Source organism: Cricetulus griseus (assembly GCF_003668045.3).
Source record: "Cricetulus griseus strain 17A/GY chromosome 1 unlocalized genomic scaffold, alternate assembly CriGri-PICRH-1.0 chr1_0, whole genome shotgun sequence".
Classification (NCBI taxonomy): Eukaryota; Metazoa; Chordata; class Mammalia; order Rodentia; family Cricetidae; genus Cricetulus; species Cricetulus griseus.
Genome location: NW_023276806.1, coordinates 228,604,350 through 228,624,285, shown reverse-complemented (window position 1 = coordinate 228,624,285; position 19,936 = coordinate 228,604,350). Strand labels below are relative to the sequence as shown.

General features: G+C 49.3%; 1 protein-coding gene across 12 annotated transcripts in view; it reads left to right on the top strand.

Annotated features, from left to right (window-relative positions):
- The first annotated feature begins 1,985 nt into the window (after positions 1 to 1,985).
- Gabbr1 (gamma-aminobutyric acid type B receptor subunit 1) overlaps positions 1,986 to 19,936 on the top strand; it is a 29,680-nt gene continuing 11,729 nt past the window's right edge. The window contains exons 1-13 of one of the 12 annotated variants that reach the window (XM_027388705.2): positions 1,986 to 2,248; positions 2,513 to 2,753; positions 3,401 to 3,604; positions 4,380 to 4,565; positions 5,742 to 5,762; positions 6,948 to 7,108; positions 9,893 to 10,027; positions 10,373 to 10,576; positions 11,515 to 11,616; positions 11,890 to 11,955; positions 12,419 to 12,610; positions 18,573 to 18,815; positions 19,368 to 19,431. In XM_027388705.2, coding sequence (XP_027244506.1) covers positions 2,672 to 2,753; positions 3,401 to 3,604; positions 4,380 to 4,565; positions 5,742 to 5,762; positions 6,948 to 7,108; positions 9,893 to 10,027; positions 10,373 to 10,576; positions 11,515 to 11,616; positions 11,890 to 11,955; positions 12,419 to 12,610; positions 18,573 to 18,815; positions 19,368 to 19,431 — 1,660 coding nt within the window. In that variant the 5' untranslated portion in view covers positions 1,986 to 2,248; positions 2,513 to 2,671. Of the gene's footprint in view, positions 2,249 to 2,512; positions 2,754 to 3,400; positions 3,605 to 4,379; positions 4,566 to 5,741; positions 5,763 to 6,947; positions 7,109 to 9,892; positions 10,028 to 10,372; positions 10,577 to 11,514; positions 11,617 to 11,889; positions 11,956 to 12,418; positions 12,611 to 18,572; positions 18,816 to 19,367; positions 19,432 to 19,936 lie in introns of those variants that run through there. The other 11 variants (XR_003479785.2, XM_027388697.2, XM_027388698.2 and 8 more) reach the window with 11 other exon arrangements.

Here is a 19,936-nt window from a genome sequence, read left to right as displayed (position 1 = left end):
AAGGTATGAGAACAGAAAATGGCAGCTTCAGTGTTCTAGCAGTGAACACATCAGAGTGCTCATACAAGGGTTTTGAGAGTGGTTTGTGATTCCTGCAAGCATGCTTGCTCAAATGTTCCATTTTATCAGGGTCCTGCTGGATCTGAGGAGGGGTCTCCTAGGCTCAGTTTTGCCAGGATCACATGGTAACACCCAAGATAGGTACATGACCAGACAGATGGACTAGCCTTCAGTCTTGACACTGAGTCAGGTAGCTCTTCTTTCTGATAGTCTGAGCTTTGCTTTCTGGTGTCTGTAACTTCATTTAGTTAATTTCTTTGGTTTTGTCCTATTGAGAGGACAGGTTACTCAGAGGATGGCTATCATTTCCATTGGGTAGAAATCCTTCTTAACTCTCCTTTGCTCATTGTCTAGTCCAGTGGTTCTCAAGTCTCTCTCCAGGCAATATTTAAAATTTTGTAGGTGTTTTTTTTTTTATTTAGTGGCACGTGTATGTGTGTGGGGGGTGGGGGGTGGGGGGTGGGGGGAACAGTGCACATAGTTTTGGGCAGAGCCAGTGTAAAAACTACCCTTCTGCCAGATAGAGTTCTCTTTTATCCAGACTTTCAGAAGTCCCCTAGGACATTCATGTAGGTGAAAACTTGTGTTTAATTATGTGAGCCTAGAACTTAATAGTTTTTTTAATGGTCTGAATATGCAGCGGACTTTCTAAGAATACAATTACAGTTCCGTGTGAGTTTAGGGAAGCTTGACTTTGGTACCAAGAGTTGCTCAACATTTCCTGAAGTGACTTCATTGATGGCAACATGCTGGAGGTAGTTGAGTCACTGGCTGTTCACCTGTATTAGTGCGTGTTGGTAGAAGTTTCATCTCTGTGATTCTATGGAGAGGTGTAAGCATCTTCCTGCTTCGAGTGAAAGTAGGCACTCATGCACTAAAATACTGTTTATGTTATTTTATTACAAATCATTATGCTCTTATTTCCTCCTTAGAGATGGGGAAATATTTTGATCTTTTTAGTCACGTGCACAGGGAACTGATGTCATCAATCAGTTCGTAGTTTAGGAGTCATTACAAACATTTGTCCTAATATAGGATTGAAAGTTGAGACTCATTTCTCCTGGGTCTACAATACCTGGTTTCCTTTCACCTTTCTGGATGAATTAGCCGCAAAGGAGTGTCCCTCTTTTCTTCTTGGCAGGAGTCCCTTTCTCATCTTTCCATCCATCATCATTAGTAAGGACGATTGCAATGCAGGCGCCTTGCCTGTCAGACCTCTCTGCCTTAGAGAACTCCTGGTATTTGGTCTGGTGCCAGTGTGGATGATAATACTGGCTCCTGCTCACCTGATGGTTCTCTTTCTTTATGCCCCCCTCATCTCCATTTACCTCAGTTTCTTTCCTTGATGCCCCAGGTCTCTTGCTCCCTGCCATAAACCCAGCAAGAAGCTTACTGCTGGACCACAAAGCCACCCTAGGCTCCCAGTTCCAGCTTCCCTACCCCATTTTTCTCCCGCTTAGGAGGCTCCTGGCGTCCCCTCCACCCTCAGCTGCCCTTCTGACCCTGGCTTCTCCCTTCTCTTCCAAGGTCTGTTCTCCAGGCCCTTGGCATCTGCTTCCCTCCTTTGCCAGGATCCAGATCTGTCTTCTCTTTGTACAAACATCCTTTTCTCCACCTTCATCCAGGCTTCTGTCTCAGTGCCAGCTCCCCTCCCTTTGGGCTCCGGTCGTCTCACTCCCCCCCTCCCCCTCGGTCTCCAGCAGTCTAGCCCGCAGATCTCCCGGCAGCAATCAGTCCCCGCCCGTGTGCGTGAGCGCCCTTGTCCCTTCCATCCTACCTACCTCTACTCCCTCCAGAGCTGTGGGCAGTCTAGGGAGGGGCCGGGATCCGGGGCGGCTCCCGGGGCTCGGATTGTGGGAGGCGCCCTCTCCCGGTCTCCCCCTCCCTTCCCCCCGCCCCGTCTTCCCCTGCACCCTCCTTCTCCCTCCGCCGGTCCCCGGCGCCGCCTCCTTCCCTCACGGCTCCGCGCTCTCGCGGCCGCCGTCGCCCCGGGGAAGGAGAGACGGGGGTGGGGTTTGCGGGTAGTGAGAGAGGAGGGGCGAGACCCCGGCCGGCTGGAGCCCGGATTCCTAGGGAAGAAGGACAGGGGGAGGGGAAGCTGGAGGACCGGGAGGGAGAACGGGGAACAGCGGCCAGGCCTGGGGCCTTGAGGCCCGGGGAGAGCCGGGGAGCGGGACCCGGCGCCGAGGTAAGAGCAGGGCCCCAGGAACCGGGCTTGGAGAGGGGCGCACAGGGAGGCCGGTGGACGTAGGGCAGGGCCGGGGATTTGGGGGTTTGGGTGCAAGTGGCAAGCGATGAGGCAGCGGGACCCCGGAGCGTGGGTAAATCTGGGCTCGCGCTAGCCACCGGGGCGGCGGAGAGGAGGTGGAGAGAGGTGGAGTCCCGGGAGGGTGGGGGGCCGAGGGAGGCCGGAGGAGGGTGGGGACAGGCGCTCTCTCCTCCTCTCCCCCAGCCCGTGCGGCTCCGCCCCCGCCTCCTCCGCGGGGCGCCCTCCGCGTCCCGAACCGCGCGGTCGGAGCCTGTGAGGCGCGCAGAGCGAGGTCTGTCCGTCGGCTGGTCCAGGCCGCTGCCGGCGGGCTCCGCCGTGCTCTCACGGCCGCCTTTTCCTCAGATGCTGCTGCTGCTGCTGGTGCCTCTCTTCCTCCGCCCCCTGGGCGCAGGCGGGGCGCAGACCCCCAACGCCACCTCGGAAGGTGCACCCTCCTCCGGCGCCCCGGACCTCTTCCACCCTGCAGCCCCTTCCCCTGCACGTCTCCTTTCCTCATCACTCCCGCGTCAGAACCCCACCCCCACCGCCCGGCTGCCACTTCACTACTCCTGACCTCCTTTCTGTCACCCCGCATCACCACCAGCACCCATTTCCTCTGCCTCACGTTGCTATACTACACCGCTTTTCCGTGACCCCGAATTATCTTCTCAGCTCCACCTCCCTTCCCGGGCCCCACATTACTACAGCGCCCCCCTTCCGCGGTCCACTTCGTTGCCCAGATGGGCTTGTGTGGTTGGTCCTCTTCTCATTCAGCTCCGAAATCCTCCTTTAGCCCTATTCCCTCATTTTTTAACCACCGAACACTATAGCCCTTACGATTTCTTAGCTGTTTTTCTCCATTACACTTCTCTACCGGTGGACTATCGCATCAGTTTTTGCTCTAACCCATGACTCTGCAGCTTGGGTTTCTTGACCGTCCCCACGCCTACCTTTCGGTCCTCCCCCACCCCACCCACCGTTTTTGTCCCCATCCCGGGCCCTACCAGTGACCACGCCCTGCTCTTCCTCCTTCCACTGCGGCGCTGCCTTCCCGCTCCCACGGTTCCCCTGTGCCTCCCCACTCCCTCTCAGGTTGCCAGATCATACACCCGCCCTGGGAAGGGGGCATCAGGTACCGCGGCCTGACTCGCGACCAGGTGAAGGCCATCAACTTCCTGCCTGTGGACTATGAGATTGAATATGTGTGCCGGGGGGAGCGCGAGGTGGTGGGGCCCAAGGTGCGCAAGTGCCTGGCCAACGGCTCCTGGACCGATATGGACACACCCAGCCGCTGTGGTGAGTAGCCTGGGAAGCGCCCCCGCCCCCACCCCCACTCCCTCTTTCAGGCCATTCCTTTCTTAAGTTACAAATGAGCCATAGTTATTTTGCAAGTCAGCAATTTAAATGCAATGGAAACAAATTCACAAACGCGGTTAATGAATGAGTACTATGTAGGAGGAGGGGCGTTACTGTGAGCTGTTAGTGGGAGGAAGCAAGCGAGCAGCCAGCACATCACTTTTATCCTCTTCATTAGGGCACTGATCATTGGATGAAATAACTTTGATTTTTCATCCGAGTTCTTTGAGGATCATTAGTGAGGATATTTTTTTAAAGTTACAAAACGATTTCATTACATATTTTGATACTTTTGTCTCCGACTCAATGACCATATAAGCCTGTTTAGTAGTATAGTAGTATAGACCAGCCATAATAAGAAAAAGCAAGCCTGATCATGCATCCACATTTACGTACATCTTCACATTTCAAAGGCAGAGAACTATCCACTTTACTGTGAGTAGTTCCTATTTTGTGTGTTTATAGCTCCATCTTGGGTTCCTACAATAGAATTGCTGGGGGTTTTGTTCTTTTTCTTTTTTCCCTGATAGGAATGTGGATGGGTACTGGGGCTGGAGAGAAAGGGAGAGAGGGGTAGAGAGGAACAGCCATTGCATACTTGGTTTCCTGTGCATCAGGATGCTTGTGACCCCAGACCCAAACCTGAGTTCCCTGTACTCCCAAGGGGCAAACCTCTACAACCTGCCTTTCTCCTTATTTTCCTGTCTCTCTACAGTCCGAATCTGCTCCAAGTCTTATTTGACCCTGGAAAATGGGAAGGTTTTCCTGACGGGTGGGGATCTCCCTGCTCTGGATGGAGCCCGGGTGGATTTCCGATGTGACCCCGACTTCCATCTGGTGGGCAGCTCCCGGAGCATCTGTAGTCAGGGCCAGTGGAGCACCCCCAAGCCCCACTGCCAGGGTGAGGGGAACAGCTGCCTGCCTGCAGCTGATGAGATTGCTTGCACTAGAATGGGAGTGGGGAATGGAGAGAGGGAAAGGACTGGTGTTATGAAGGACGTTGGGGAGGACTTCGGAAAGACAGAGGTGAAAGCCCAACTCTTTCCACCATCCACTTGCCTCAGACTTGGCCCCACAATCCTTTGTGCTCACTTTGCTGGGCTTTCCCTCCATTCCATTTTCCTTTAGTGTGTTCTTCTTGCTTTCAAATCTTGGGCCTTTTGTTTTCTCTCTCTCTCTTTTTTTTTTCATTAATGTCACCCTTCCTCACCTTCTCAAAGTTTAATAATGCCTGAGGTTTTCCTCCTGGAAATACCATTCCCTTTCTGTAGACTTAGAACATACCATGTGTCACTTTTCTAGAATTGATCCTTGGCTATTCATTCTATAATGGAATTGCTGTAAATATTCAGGATTAAACCATACATTGTATTTAGAAAAACAATCCGTGAGATCTGGGATTGGGAACATATGGAAGAGGCAAAAATGAGGGAGGGGGGAGAGTGATCAGACAATAAGGACAACTCAAGGGCAGATTGGAAGACTGGGCCTTGTCTCTACCTTTTACAACCTTGGTCATTCCTTGAGGGAATAATTGCTTTTGTGTTTGCCACCTCTTTGCCCTACTCTTTGTCTGTTTTTGCAAACATCTCCCTTTTCTGGGCACTGAAGCGCTTGTATGTCCTCTTCTCTCCTGGAATGAAAATCAAGCTTCAGGGTTCATCAGTTTTGACTAAGCCCTTGCATTGAACTTTTGAGAATGTGTTCATATGCTAGTCAACTTTTGAAGCATTTACTAAATTAAGGTATTTAAACAGCAACCATTTCAAACCAATTGTATTTGTAGGTTTTTTTTTTTAAGAGACTACAGATATTTTATAATATTCAAACTCGGCAGAAATAAGCTATACCCCGACTCCCTTTTTAATTGCTGGCACAAATTCTGTTGTCCTTTGAATAATAAAGAAAACACCAAGTCCTGACCCCCAGCCCCGCCTTGCTCTTATCCCCAGGCACCCTAACCCTCAACGCAGTCTCCGCTCCGCATGAACAGGTGTGGGAGGGGGATAGGGCTCAGGCCTGGGAAGCTGGGCGCCACTGGTAACTCTTCTCTGATCCCCGTCTTTCCTGCTGCCAGTGAATCGAACTCCACACTCAGGTGAGATCAGAAACCCTTCCCGCGTGCACTGTCGCCCCCATCCCCTCACTCTTCACCCTCCAACACCAGGGTTTCTTTTCGTAGGTTCTGGGTGTCCTGTCACTCATCTCCCCTAACCCATTTTAGTTTGCGGCCTGACCCTCCCCTCCCTATTTCTTGCCGCCAAATCCTGGTTTTCCGCGGGTCGGGCTCCCTCCCATCTCCCTGCTTGGCTGGCCACGCTCTTCGAGCGAAGCCCAGTAGGGGGCAACCGTGTGCCGGGGATCCCAGGCCTCTCCTGCGTGGGGTTCCTTCAGACCTCAGGGACCTATTCCTGCCACCCCTACCTAGGTTTTACCGGCAAGGTTCCATGGCCCTGCTCAACGGTCCCACCCACGCGGGGCCTCGCATCCTCTGTAGACCCCTTCTCGCATCACCCTCCCTCAAGCCTTCCCTCGGCCACACTATCCTCTCCCCAATGCTCACTTCTCAATACCAGTCCTCACTTTCTCAACCCGTGATCTTTGCTCTGCAAAACCCTTTTCATCATTCCCGGTCTTCCCACCCTTAGTCCTTCGCTCCATCTCCCCGTGGCCCCCTCTTCAAGAACTGTCACCAGCCCCCACTCCATCCAACCCACCCTCACTTCTCATCTTTGCTCTGTGCCTAGCCTCTCACCCCTCCCTTCCCCCCCCCTCTCTCTCTCTCCTCTCTCCCTCCCTCTCTCCCTCCCTCCCTTCTCTCCCCTCCCCTCCGGGCCTCGGCGCTGGTTCCTATCCCCGCCCCCAGCCCGTGACGTCAAAGCCCCCTCCTAGCTCCTCTTCTTCCTCCTCCCTTCTGTCGGTCGGTCAGTCGGCGAGGAGAGTCCGCGGTGGCGGGAGCGAGCGCCGCCTGGCCCTAGGAAGCCCACGGCTCTACCTTCCCGGGGCTCCGGCCCCCTCCTCCCCATGAGACCTGGGATGGAGGCGCCTCTCCGACGCCCTCCCTGCAGCCTTTCCCAAAAGAAGTGTCCCCCCTGAGCTGCCCCCACCCCAAGGAGGCCGCCCCCGCCCCTCCCCGCCATGGGCCTGGGGGGCCCCTGTCTCCCGGTGGGGTGGCCGCTGCGGCTTCTGCTGGTGATAGCGGCTGGGGTGGCCTCGGTGTGGGCCTCTCACTCTCCCCATCTCCCGCGGCCTCACCCGAGGGTCCCCCCGCACCCCTCCTCAGAACGGCGTGCAGTGTACATCGGGGCGCTGTTTCCCATGAGCGGGGGCTGGCCGGGGGGCCAGGCCTGCCAGCCCGCGGTGGAGATGGCGCTGGAGGACGTTAACAGCCGCAGGGATATCTTGCCGGACTACGAGCTCAAGCTTATCCACCACGACAGCAAGGTAGTCGGAGTGAGGGACAGAGTGACTGGGGTGGTGGGAGGCCAGGTCCTCTTTGGGATTGCGAAGCAGACCCCTCCGGAGTGTGACTGGCTGGAGACGCCGCAGGAGGTGCAGGAGCTTAGGGATGTCTCAGTGGCTCTCTAGGCCGACTCTTGCAGGCAGTAGGAGACTCGCAGAAATCGTTGGGGGGGGGGGGTCTTAGGTGCTGATCCTTCAGAGTAAACTATCCCTGGCCAGGTTTGGGGGCTGGAAGGAACGTCAGCTGGGTAGCTGCTCAGGGGTTTACATTTACCATGGTAACAAGGTAAATCTTGGCGTAGGTTGGGGCTGGAAGGAATAGGGAGAGAGGGGGTAGGATTTAGAGGGACACGAGGGCTCTCTCTCTACTTTATCTATCAAAACAAACAACAAGGCAGGCTGCCTGACTCTTCATCTGCCTTGTGGGGGAGTCCTGGGAGAATGTGTGGCCTATGGCTCTGGGAAAGACTAACAATAGTCAAGAGGTGAGCTTGGGCACCGGGAGAGAGAATTGGGGTCCACAAGGAACCCCTACAACAGCATTGGGGGTGGAGAGTCAGTGTACAGGGAGATCAGAGAAGAATGGAGAAGGGAGGGGGCTGGGAGGAGGGTGGGGACAGTGAAGAAACCTGGCCTCCTGTGGAACTTGGGGTCCTGATTTTAGCTTCTGGTTTTATTATTGAGGCCTGGTGCATCTGAAAAGAGAAATAGCATGCAGGGTTGGGAAGCGGATAGAGGGGAGAGGGTCATGGTGAAGAAATTTTGGAGCTAGGGGATGGTCTGTAGTGAGATTTCTTTACCAGGTTTCTCCCTGAGTAGGAACTGACATGACGGAAGGAAGGAGGTTTAGGTCCTTTCTGACTTGTGGCTCCAGAGACTTGAGGTTAGGGAAACGGTACAGGTGGGAGAGTTAGCCATTTTACATTTGGGGTGTGTGGAACATTGGTCTGCACCTAAAAATAAACACCTGCCTCCAAAGGGGGCAGAAGTCAGCCTGCAGACAGAGGAAGGGTTGTTAGGGGCTTGGAGAGGAAACTTAAATTCCTCGGATTGTTGCCTTCTCTGTGGGTCCCAAGCATCACTGAACAAGGATCACCATTTGTTTAAGACACTAGTTCAAACTCCTTAGTCAGGAAGGAATCCCAGGTAGTATCTTCATTTTTATCCACAGAAATACTGCCTAGAAAATGCCTGCCTGAAGCTTACCCCAGGATACCCATGGGAAGAATGGCAGGGCACAGGGGGAAAAATTACATGTGAGGGTAGGGAGGCAGGAAGAGAGAGAGGGTCTGTTTAGGGAGCAAAATAGATAATTGGCTGGGTGGGGGAGCTAGAGAGAGACAAAGATGGGTCCAGCTTTGGGAAGGGTGCTACAGGAAGATAGCGGGGCCTGGCTTGAGCTTAAACTCATCCCCCATGACAAGTGATTCCGAACTGATGTTGGAAAGCAAATGGGATGGGGGACTAGAAGAAGGTAGAGGTGAAGGAGGGGGTGTGGCAGGGGATAGGTCTAGAACCTTGGCTGTTGGTAAGAAGGGCCACTCTGCAGTGATGAGTGGGGTGTGGAGGGGGGTATGTAAGAACAGGAAGAGAAGAAATGAAGCAGAAGATGGCATACACTTAGGCCACACATTCCCTGTTTTATGTAACTGTAGGTTTCTGAGTATCATTGTTCATATTAAATAATTTCTTCAGACAAACAGTGAGGAGGCAGTTTGGGGACTGCAGAGAAGAAGCTGGGAGCAGTATCTGCTCTAACGTAAGCTGGGAAGGACCCTATAATGGTTAAAAATAAATTGTAAAGATGCTAAGTAGGAGGCATGGACGTGTTCCAAACCTACAGGTGAGTCCTGCCCTTGACAGCAGAGCAGGTAGCTGAGTTCTGAGTACATTTTTTTGGGTGCTCAGATTTGCCAGCTCCCCCTGGCTCCCTGTCTTCATGTCTCCAACTTCCCACAGCGACTCAAATGTCAGACCTCAGTGGGGAGCAAGCAGACTCCAGGTGCCTTCTTTATTTCCCTTCTAACCCCCTCCACCAGGTTCACTCTCTCCAGTCCCCTGTGCCCCTCTGCTTTGACTCCCCACTGGTTGCCATTTCTTCTCCACTTCTTTTGGGGGCTCCAGCAGCTTCTGAAATGTCATACTTCAGCAGGAGGGGAACAGACAGTGGGGGACCCACGGCTGGCTCTTCCTCCCCCAATTTTTCCTCCTACCTTTCTTTTCTTCTTCAGCTTTCCTGTTGCGGTCTCTTTCAGGCACCTCTAATATCATCAGGCTTGTGGAGAGTCCCATTTTATTTATTTTCCTCATTTTAGAGTCTTCCTCACTCCCCTACACCCTTTTTTTTTTCTAATGGACTTGTCGAATGTCAGGGCCCAGCAGGAAAGGATGGGGTGCTGAGCCTTTCCCCTACTGATCTTGTTCCATTGAGGGAGCTGTCTGGGGATCTGGAGAGAATGTGTTTGTGTTTAGGAACGATTAGGAATGAGCAGAAATGGGGGAGGTAGACTATGCGTTAATATGGAAGGAAGAGCATGCAGTGTTGGGCAGGGCTGAGGTCCCAGACGGAAAACAAGAGAGGGGAGCTGAATGAAAGAGAAGAAACTAGAAACTTGACAGGAAGAAGAATGTGGTGAAAATGATGGAAGCGAGTACTTGGGGAAGGTGCTAGGTTGCCCAAGACAGTAAGCATTGCAAGATGGGGGGTGGGGGAAAAGTACATTTTTTGGTTGGGAGCCAATCTTCATTTCCTCCTTCCTCCCTCAGTGTGACCCAGGGCAAGCCACCAAGTACTTGTATGAACTACTCTACAATGACCCCATCAAGATCATCCTCATGCCTGGCTGCAGTTCTGTCTCCACACTTGTAGCTGAGGCTGCCCGGATGTGGAACCTTATTGTGGTATTCAGGGCAGTGGGAGGGAGGGTCATCTCTTTTAGGCTATGCTAAGTAGAGGGATTGTGGTTACGTTTAAGAGGACTAGATGAGGGACCCACTGCCAAGAATCAGCCAGCTGAGAACCTGAGCTGGTTGGACTCCTAGTAGTATTGCCTGAAGGAGCTGTGGGGATCCATGGATGAGGAGTAAGTGTGTGTGTGTGTGTGTGTGTGTGTGTGTGTGTGTGTGTGTGTGTGTGTGTGTGTGTTCTTGAAAATTGCTTTTCCTAGGACAAAGGTGGGGAAGTTTGGAGAGTTGGGAGTTAAATTAGAGCCAAGAAAGGGTTAAAGACACTCCTAATATCCTCAGTTTGTACAGATACCTCTCATCCTTGTGCCTCAGCTCTCATACGGCTCCAGCTCACCAGCCCTGTCAAACCGACAGCGTTTTCCAACGTTCTTCCGAACACATCCATCCGCCACACTCCACAATCCCACCCGGGTGAAACTCTTTGAAAAGTGGGGCTGGAAGAAGATTGCCACCATCCAGCAGACCACAGAGGTCTTCACCTCAGTGAGTCGGGATAGGGGATGGGACATGAGGTCCCAGGGGCATCTGCTCTGTTGGGGGGGGGGATCTTGATGGTTTATCAAAAAGAGAACACATTCCAAGTGGGCGAAGTGCTTGTTCTTTCTGTAGCCTGGGGAACACATGAGTTGGATTTTTTTTTAAATCCTCTTCATTGTTTTGTTTTGTTCCCCCAGACAGATAGGACTGTTTTATGAAAGTAGGTTTAATTCCAAGTTGAGACGAGAGGGAATATGAGTAGGTTCTTAGGGAAGCATGGACCTAGTGCCTTCATGGGTGGAGGGTGATTGGCAGCTGAGTGTGGAGCTATTGGATTGGGTGGGAAAGAAGATGGTGAAGGGGCAGGCAGACAAATAAGAGACAAATGACAAAGGTGTTGTCATTTGGTAGTTGACACAGAGAGATGCTTATAGATTGAAGAGGGACGGGGAGTTTGCAGAGGTAGAGAGGAAGTGCAGGGCTCCACAATCTAGGGAAGTAGCCTGATTATTCTTTGAGTCTTCTATGAACTCATGTCCAGTGGCCTTTTAATCCTCCCTTCCTACTTTTTCTCAGTGACTCAGTTCATCTTCCTGTGATCCTTTTGTCTGTCTGCCCACTCTCCTCTTGAGTTGGCATCATCCCATCTATTCTGGACCCTGCCCTGCTCTTTTTTGTTTCCTCTAATTTCTTCTGTGTCAGGAATGGGGTGGATGGGGCAATGTTGCTGGATGCAGATGCTGAGGAGGGGCTCATCGTGGTTCTTGGAAGCTGCCTCCTAAGACTGGGGGTGCTTTCTTTCATCCTTTCCTCATGGGGTCCAGGAGCAGTTGGAATAAGGTTCATACACTACTCCTTTGCTGTGAGTTTACAGTCAGTTCTCATGAGCTCTGCTTACTCCTATATGTACCCCATCTTCCTCCTCTTTCTTATTCCCACCTAAGACGCTGGATGACCTAGAGGAGCGAGTGAAAGAGGCTGGGATTGAGATCACCTTCCGCCAGAGTTTCTTCTCAGATCCAGCTGTACCTGTTAAAAACCTGAAGGTGGGCAAGCAGGGCTTGTGGGCTCAGCCTGCCCAGGGGTCACTGGGGAGGTGGTCATCTGGAGAGTCTAGATGAGGCAGTTCATTCTTTAAGGCAGCTGAGTCTCCTGGGAAGGTTTAGTTGCCTCTTCAGTTGACATTTATCCATTGCCCATTGAACATTTCTTTGCACTAAGCAGTTGGAACTGGGAAATCAACGCTTCAAAAGCGCCGGCTTAACCCTCAGGCTCTTTCAGCATCCCTCAGGAGCTCTGTTTCTGTTTCTGTTTTATAGCGTCAAGATGCTCGAATCATCGTGGGACTTTTCTATGAGACTGAAGCCCGGAAAGTTTTTTGTGAGGTGGAGATGGAATCTGGAGCAGGGAGGGGCTGGATGGGCTCTCTATGGTGGTTTTCTAGTGGGTCCTCCTTATGGCATTTCTGCTCAAATTGATAGCAAATGACCTGAGGTGATAATGAGTACTAAGCCTGTCTGTAGACTCTGACTCCATCACTTGTCTATACTCAAGCATGCACATACACGTTCTCATTTTCCTCTTTTGTGCCTTAATACTGTCTTTTCTGAGTGACTTTTCTGAGTGAGGCATCTTATTAAGACTTTTCTATGGTTTGAAGATTTCAAAAAATATATATTACTGAATTTTTAGATTAGCATAGAAAGTAATGGATTTTAGTGAAGATTTACAAAGGAAGAAATCGTGTTATTTGATTCTCAAGAGGCTAAACAGTGTCTAGAGAGATAATACCACCTCCCTCAGAACCAAACCAAACCTCAAATGCTCCCTTCCCTACTATGAATGCAGGTTTATAAGGAACGGCTCTTTGGGAAGAAGTATGTCTGGTTCCTCATTGGGTGGTATGCTGACAATTGGTTCAAGACCTATGACCCATCAATCAATTGCACAGTGGATGAGATGACCGAGGCAGTGGAGGGCCATATCACCACTGAGATTGTCATGCTGAACCCTGCCAACACCCGAAGCATTTCTAACATGGTGAGCATGGGGACTTGGAAATTGGCACTTGGGTGGAAGGGACTGTGGGAGCATCAAAGGGGAGGGGAAGGGGGAGAAGGGAAGGGAGGGCAGCAGTGGAGTCCAGTGGCAGAAGGGGACCTGTGCCCATACTGTGCTTGTTTACATCATGTTTTGTGGGTTCTACCTTTCTTTGGGCAAGAGAGAAAAATAGTGGCATGTACAGTAGGCTTCTGATGAGTGGAAGGGCTGTTACCATGGAAACAAGGAGCAGTTGGTGAGAAGTCAAGTGAGGGAGAGGCGTTAATGGTAATACAGAAGCTTGTGTGCAAGGCACACCTTTTCCAGAGAGCTTCTCTTGGGCACAGATGTGTTTTTATTTATTATTGTTGTTATTGTGTGTGTGTGTGTGTGTGTGTGTGTGTGTGTGTGTGAGAGAGAGAGAGAGAGAGAGAGAGAGAGAGAGAGAGAGAGAGAGTAACTTACATTAGTATCTCAGAGAGTTGCTTAATTTCTTCTTTCTTGGTTTTTTTGTGAGAGAGTATTTCTTTGTACCTCTGGATGTCCTAGAACTCACTAGGTAGACTAGGCTGCCCTCAAACTCATAGAGATTCCCCTGCCTCTGGCTGCTTCCTGAGTGCTTGGAGTTGAGGCACATGCTAGCATGCCTGGCTTTAATATTCACTATTCATTTATTTATTTTGGTTTTTCAAGACAAGAATTTCTCTATGTAGCCTTGGTTGCCCTGGAATTCGCTCTGTAGATGAGGTTGACCTCAAGCTCAGAGATCCTCCTGCCTCTGCCTCCCAGGTGCCGGGATTAAAGGCGTGCACCACTACTCCCTACTGTTAATACTCATTTTGATTGGTGTGAAGTTATTTTTAATGTTTCTCTCCCTCACTTGTTTTTTTTTTTTTTTTTTTGAGACCAGTTAGCCCCAGATAGTTTTCTTGTGCTAGCACTTGAAACTGGAAGGCACGCTGTCTTGACTTGGTAGGAGCAGTCTAGCCCCATGTGTGGGGCCATGAGTGGGTGCGGGTATGTGGGGAAGAGGCCCTTGCTGTACAGCAGCACACCCCACAGCGCACGGATCTCGATAAGATATGTGTCTGTTTATTATCCTCATTATAACTCCAGTTGCAGAATACTTGCCTTCAGAGAGGTGAGATAATGATGCTTTTAATAATGGTTGATTTTATGAGGAAAGTTAGGATAGTTGATATATAATTTCAGGATCTTACCTCTGAACTAGATTTGTTATTTATATCTTTTGAGCTAGAAAATTAGAACCAGGGAGCTTAGTGACTTGCCCTGGGTCATGCAGGAGCTTTAGTGACTTGCCCTGGGTCATGCATCTCCTAGGGCCCTGTTGAGTTGAACTCCAACCTGCTCTGCCCCAGCATTTCTCAGGGAAAAGCTCAAATCCTAACCAAAAATCTTTACACCTTTATGTGCAAATACTGTTCAGATAATGATAGTGTTTCAGTAAATGAGGTTTGGGAATCTGCTTCTGGTGGGAGATTGAGATAAAGGGTGGGCTGCAGCATGGATTCTGGTTATAAACTGCTCTGAAATGTTCTAAGGGGATGCTATGTTTAATTTGTCTTGATTAAAAACTACAGTGAAGAAACATTGGACAACCACTTCCCTGCACAGGACAAGAGAGCTGAGTCGTTTTCTGGAATGCAGAGGAGTGGAGCAGGTTCCCAAAGTCAGAAAGGCTTATTTGTGTCCTCAACCTCAAGTCAACTTTAGGACTCTGTCTGACACTGGGGGAGAGAAGGAACTGACAGAGAGCTTAGAGGTGGGTGGGGATGTTGGGCCTTAGGAGAAGATGTTGGGGGCAGGAGTCTTCTCTGGCCTTTGGTTTCTAGAGAAAGTGAGTGCCCTTTTCAAAGATATGCAAAGTCTTCTTGAATCCCCAACTAAAGATGTCTCATGGAAAAGCCTAGATTTTTCAATGGAGGAGAGAAGCAGTTTCTTCAAGTGACTAGGTCTAAACAGCATCAAAAGAAGTGGGTCAGGGCAAGGGTTGGACTGAAGGGTGGAGTGGGCAGAACCTTGGAGACTTAGAGAAAGAGCAGAGTTGTCTTAATCCCATAAGGTTTGCCTCAGATGTGTTTGGATCACTCCCCAAATTTCCATCAGAACCACCTGGAAAATTAGGTCAGTACGTAGGTTACTGAACCTTTCCTTGGAGTTCCCTTCCGGAGTTTTTCTGATGCTGCTGATCTGGTTACCCATGAGAACTAAAGGTTACAATGTCTGGAGGGCAAAGGCGGGGTGCCTCTAAATGTCCTATGATGCATAGTTCAGCCTCCAGCAACAAGACTGTCCTGCTGAGGATGGCAACAGCATGGGAGTTGAGAAACCCTGGTTTAGAGAAAGAATTTTAAGCACTATGTCTGGGAAATGGAGAATTTGAGGCCAGCCTGGAGAGAGAGGGAGAGAGAAAGAGAGACAGAGACAGAGACACACACAGAGAGACAGAGAGAAGTATAACTAAAATCTTTGCTGACTCAAGGGGAAGGATTGTGTTTTATGGTTTCTGGTGGTGCTCTTCTTGGCTAGCTGTGCTGTCCTGAGTGAGCTGAAAACCTGGGGATATTATCATGCTGAGCAGATTAATCCCTTTCCAATATGGTGATTTTCTGATGTAATCTTGACTTTGAACTGAGGATTGGCTAGACCTGAAAGCTGAAGGACTGACTGCTCAGAAAGTGTTATCTTGATGCTGTCTGTGAGCACTGGTACCTCCAGAGGCTTTCAGCACAGAAGCAGCTCGGGATAGTGCACAATAAACGCAACAGTTGGTGCCAGACACCCTGGGCCAGAATCCGAGCGTCATCACTTGCTGCAGTGTGACTGCAGGCAAGTTTCAGGACCCTGTGCCTTTTGCTTCCTCATCTCTAATAGAGAGATAATAATAGAGTCCATTCATTAAAGCGTTTGAGGGTTAAATGCATTGATCTACGTGCCTGGAACCCAGGAAGGACTACATAAATGTTAGCTAACATCATTACCCCTTCCTTCCACCACCACCCCCAGCTTCGTCACCGCCATCATCAGCCTCTTGTTCCTCCTCCTGTATATAGAGGGATTGTGTTAATGAGACATTAGAACAAATAGGTTTAAGAGGATTTGCTGATTTGGAAATATGTAGTTTACTTTTCTGTCTTATTCTCTGGACAGAGTGGGAGTGTAAGGGAAAATTGAGCTTAATTTTGTATCCTTTTTCCTTCTTCTGTCTTTACTTTATGTTATTATTTTTAAGTATATTTGAGCATGTGTATAGGGATGCCAGTGGAGGTCAGAGGTATCATATCCCCTGGAGCTAGAGTTGGATCCTCTGTGCTCTCGATCCCTGTACTATTTCTCCAGCCCATCCCCCTTCCTTTTTTGTTTTGAGATAAGAGTCTTACTATGTTGTGGCTATGGTTAGCTTTGAGCTTAGCTATGCACACTAGAATCACCTCTAATTTGAGATCCTACTGTTTTTGCCTGCCTCCTGAGTTTGAGATTATAGGTGTGAACTCTTGTGGACTGTCTCTCTCTCCCTCTGTCTGTCTCTGTCTCTGTCTCTGTCTCTCTCTGTCTCTGTCTCTCTCTGTCTCTGTCTCTCTCTCTCTCTCTCTCTCTCTCTCTCTCTCTCTCTCTCTCTCTCTCTCTCAGGTGGGTCTTACTGTGTTGCCGAGGTTGATCTTGAGCTTACAGTCTCAGACTCGTGTGTCCGTACCTCCTCCTCCTGTCCATTTAGCTCCCCTCTCTCTCTGTCTGTCTCTCTCTCTCTGTGGTGGGTCCTACTGTGTTGCCCAGGTTGATCTCATACTCATGTGTCCGTACCCTCTCTTCCTGTCCCATAAGAGGCTTGGGTGGCAGGTGTTCCCATTGTTGTTTCTTTGACTCTGAGATCAGTGGTCATATATAACTACAATGTGTTAGAGTAAATGAGACCTATAAGATGTAAGGTGTTGGACCAGAATTACAGGCCTGAGCATTGGGAACAAAGATGAGGGTGCAACCAGGGAAACTCACAGGGAGAAGTGTAATATATTTCATACCCAGCATTTTATGTGTTCTTACTTAATCCTTACAGGGGCTCTTTAACACAGTATTACTCCCATTTTAAAGCTGAATAGCTAGTTTAGTGAGATTTAATAACTTGCTTGAGATTTCTTAGCAGGTAAGTGGTTTAATTAGAATTAGAGCCCATTCATCTACTTATCCATCCAATGGACTTTCTTTTTACTTAAAGATGTTACTGTTTTAGATTCACAGCAAAATTGAAAGATCCACAATTCTCATATTTTCCATGTATGCCCTTTCCGTTTATATAACCTCTCCTTTATCAGAGTATATTTATCATGAGTATATTGGTTACAGTCGGTGATCTTCATCAACTGGCCATTGTCACCCAAAGCCCATGGCTTATGTCAAGGCCAGCTGTTGGTTTTTTGCATTCTGTGGGTACATGTGACATGTATCTACCTTTACAGTGTCATATGAAGTGCACAGAGTTCCAGGGGTGTTTTTAGTGTGTCCACTTTGAAATGTGTGCAATGCTAGGAACTAATGCTTATGAGTGGAATGGAGCCTATTCCTGTCCTAGGGTAGTTGAGCCTAGACCTTTGTCTAGTCTGTTTCTAAAAACTGTAACAGAAAAAAATGTTTTGGAGTCAAGGGAACAAGGTTTTTTAAAAAATTCCCTCAAGACAGGTTTTCTCTGCATAACTCTGTCATGGAACTCACTCTGTATACCAGGCTGACTTTGAACACAGAGATCCACCTTCCTCTGCCTCCTTAGTGCTGGAAATAAAGACATGCACCACCACCCGGCAGCATTTTTTTAAAAATTGCATTTTATCCATTTGTTTTGTGTATGTGTGTCACACCAAGGTGCACATGTGAAGGTCAGAGGATAAACTTAGGATGCTGGTTCTCTTCCTCCACTGTGTGTGTCCCAGGACTCCAACTCAGGCTTGGCAGCAGGCACTGTTATGTGCTGAGTTATCTCATTGCCCAGGATTAAAGACTGTTCATTCATGTATCATTCCTACATTAGAGCATACCTGTAAATCTTCTAAATCCAAACAGTTATCTGCAGTGATTCTGTGTCTTACATGTGTTTTGCCAAGACGAAGTTAAACATTTTCTTATGTGTTTCTGGGTGGTAAGGAAGGGACAGTCTGATTATTCTCTGTTATGTAGAAGGCAGTGCTGAGAGGTTCAGGAATTCATTCCCCCAGAAAGTAGACAAAGCCTAGCATGGTCATTGTAATGTTTATGGCCAGGTCTCTTCATCCAGGAGAGTTTAAGGAATTGCCATTCCTTTTAGATTTCTTGGGAAAAGGTTGAGTGCCAAGAGGGGTGTGAGTAGGACTGAACATGGACCCCTATGGGTGTGAAGTCTATTTTCGATGGCTGTCAACAGTCTAAGGAGACAGCGAACAGAAGTCATACCAGGGTAGCAAGACATTAGCACCCTAAAGAATGATCCTCCTGGTTGGCAGGCAGGACTGCGAAAGGCTGTGGTGTCGCCTTTTCTGGATCTTTCAAAATTGGAGGAGCTGTTAGCTCCTGGGTCAACTCTGCTGTGAAAGTCTGAAGGTTGGGAGAATGCCAGCTCTACCACTCTTCGTTGCATTATCCTATCTCTTCCTTGGCTCTGTGTCTGCTTCTCTCCTTTTGCCATTCATTTCCCAGAGTGTTTATTCATCAGATTTCTCTGTTGTTTGTAGTTCTGAGCTAGCAGCTGCACACTCTTAAGACCATTGGACCCAGCTAATCTCTGCTTTCATCTTGTAGCTTTCAACCCAAGATAGACACATGGGTATAGCTAACGATTTTGTCTGTGCATATGGTCTACCCAACAACATGAACACAAACCATCCGCTCGAGTCACGGTGTCTGAGCCAGAACTGAGGCCTCTCCCCCTGTGCCCACACACATTCCAGTGCTTTCCTCTTGTTCTTTCCTTATCCAGACATCCCAGGAATTTGTGGAGAAATTAACCAAAAGGCTGAAAAGACACCCAGAGGAGACTGGAGGCTTCCAGGAGGCACCATTGGCCTATGATGCCATCTGGGCCTTGGCTTTAGCCCTGAACAAGACCTCTGGAGGAGGTGGCCGTTCGGGTGTGCGCCTGGAGGACTTTAACTACAACAACCAGACCATTACGGACCAAATCTACCGGGCCATGAACTCCTCGTCCTTTGAGGGTGTTTCCGTGAGTTATGGCAGCTTCTGTCATATACCCCATGGAAAGGGACACCTTGGAGGGGCCCTAGATGCACACCTTCTTAGTCACAGACTATGAAAAGAGGGATCCCCAAACCTGAAAAGGGTAGAAAAGATGACAATGAAAAAAATCGCTGTATTCTAGTGCTTTTCAACCTGGTCCAGGTGTTTACAGATCAGATGAGAAGTGTAGGATTTTATTTTCTAAAGAGATTAACAACTTTTGAGAATTAATCTCCTCATCCCTTTTAAAGTAAGGAAATTAGTGTCCAGTAGGGTTTGGTGATTGCCCCTGGCCCCTCTCTGGGGACTCTCTCATCCAGATCTCAAGGGTGAAGCTTCTCAAAAAAAAAAAAAAAAAAAGCTGCTTCCAGAATCTAGGGTATGTGCATCTGGGGTGTGTCCTATATGCAGCAGATGCCATAAATAGCCTTCATTCAGAAGCTCAATTACATCAAAAACAGAAGGTTTCCGAGTCCCTGATGTTCTCTCTTCCTCCTGCTTTTATCCCCTCTGCCTTCCTCCACATGTTTCTCCTCAGGGCCATGTGGTCTTTGATGCCAGTGGCTCCCGGATGGCATGGACACTTATCGAGCAGCTACAGGGTGAGCTCAGGCTGAGAGGCTGGGGAAGGGGCGGGCAGGGTTGAATGGAGCGCTCACTTGGGAGATGAACGATGCATCTCAACAAGACCTGGTACTTTTTGCCTACCTTGCACTGTTCATCAGGCCTTAGATAATGATAAAAAAGAACAGCCCTGGGTAGGTCTTTTGCAGTGATTCTGCTCTTTCAAAGGGGCATGCAGATTTTTTTTTTTTAAGAGCCTTTCTTTCCTCCCAGTGGCTTTAGTTTTAGTCCCAGAAGTTGCCTGTTTCAGGTTAAGTTGAGGGGATAGGAGCTGTTAGTGTGTCCCCAAAGATCAAGGAAAGCTGAGCCTAGGAAGGCAGCTCTTTTTAAAGGGAATCCTCTCAGCTCCTTGCTATGTGAGAACAGTGTCCCAGTCATACATCTAGCTGGCCTTTTCTAGAAGGCATTTCCCTACAGCTTAGCACTGAGGCATCTACAGAGCTTTTGTGGGTTAATCATTCAGTTCCACCTGACTCAGCCTCT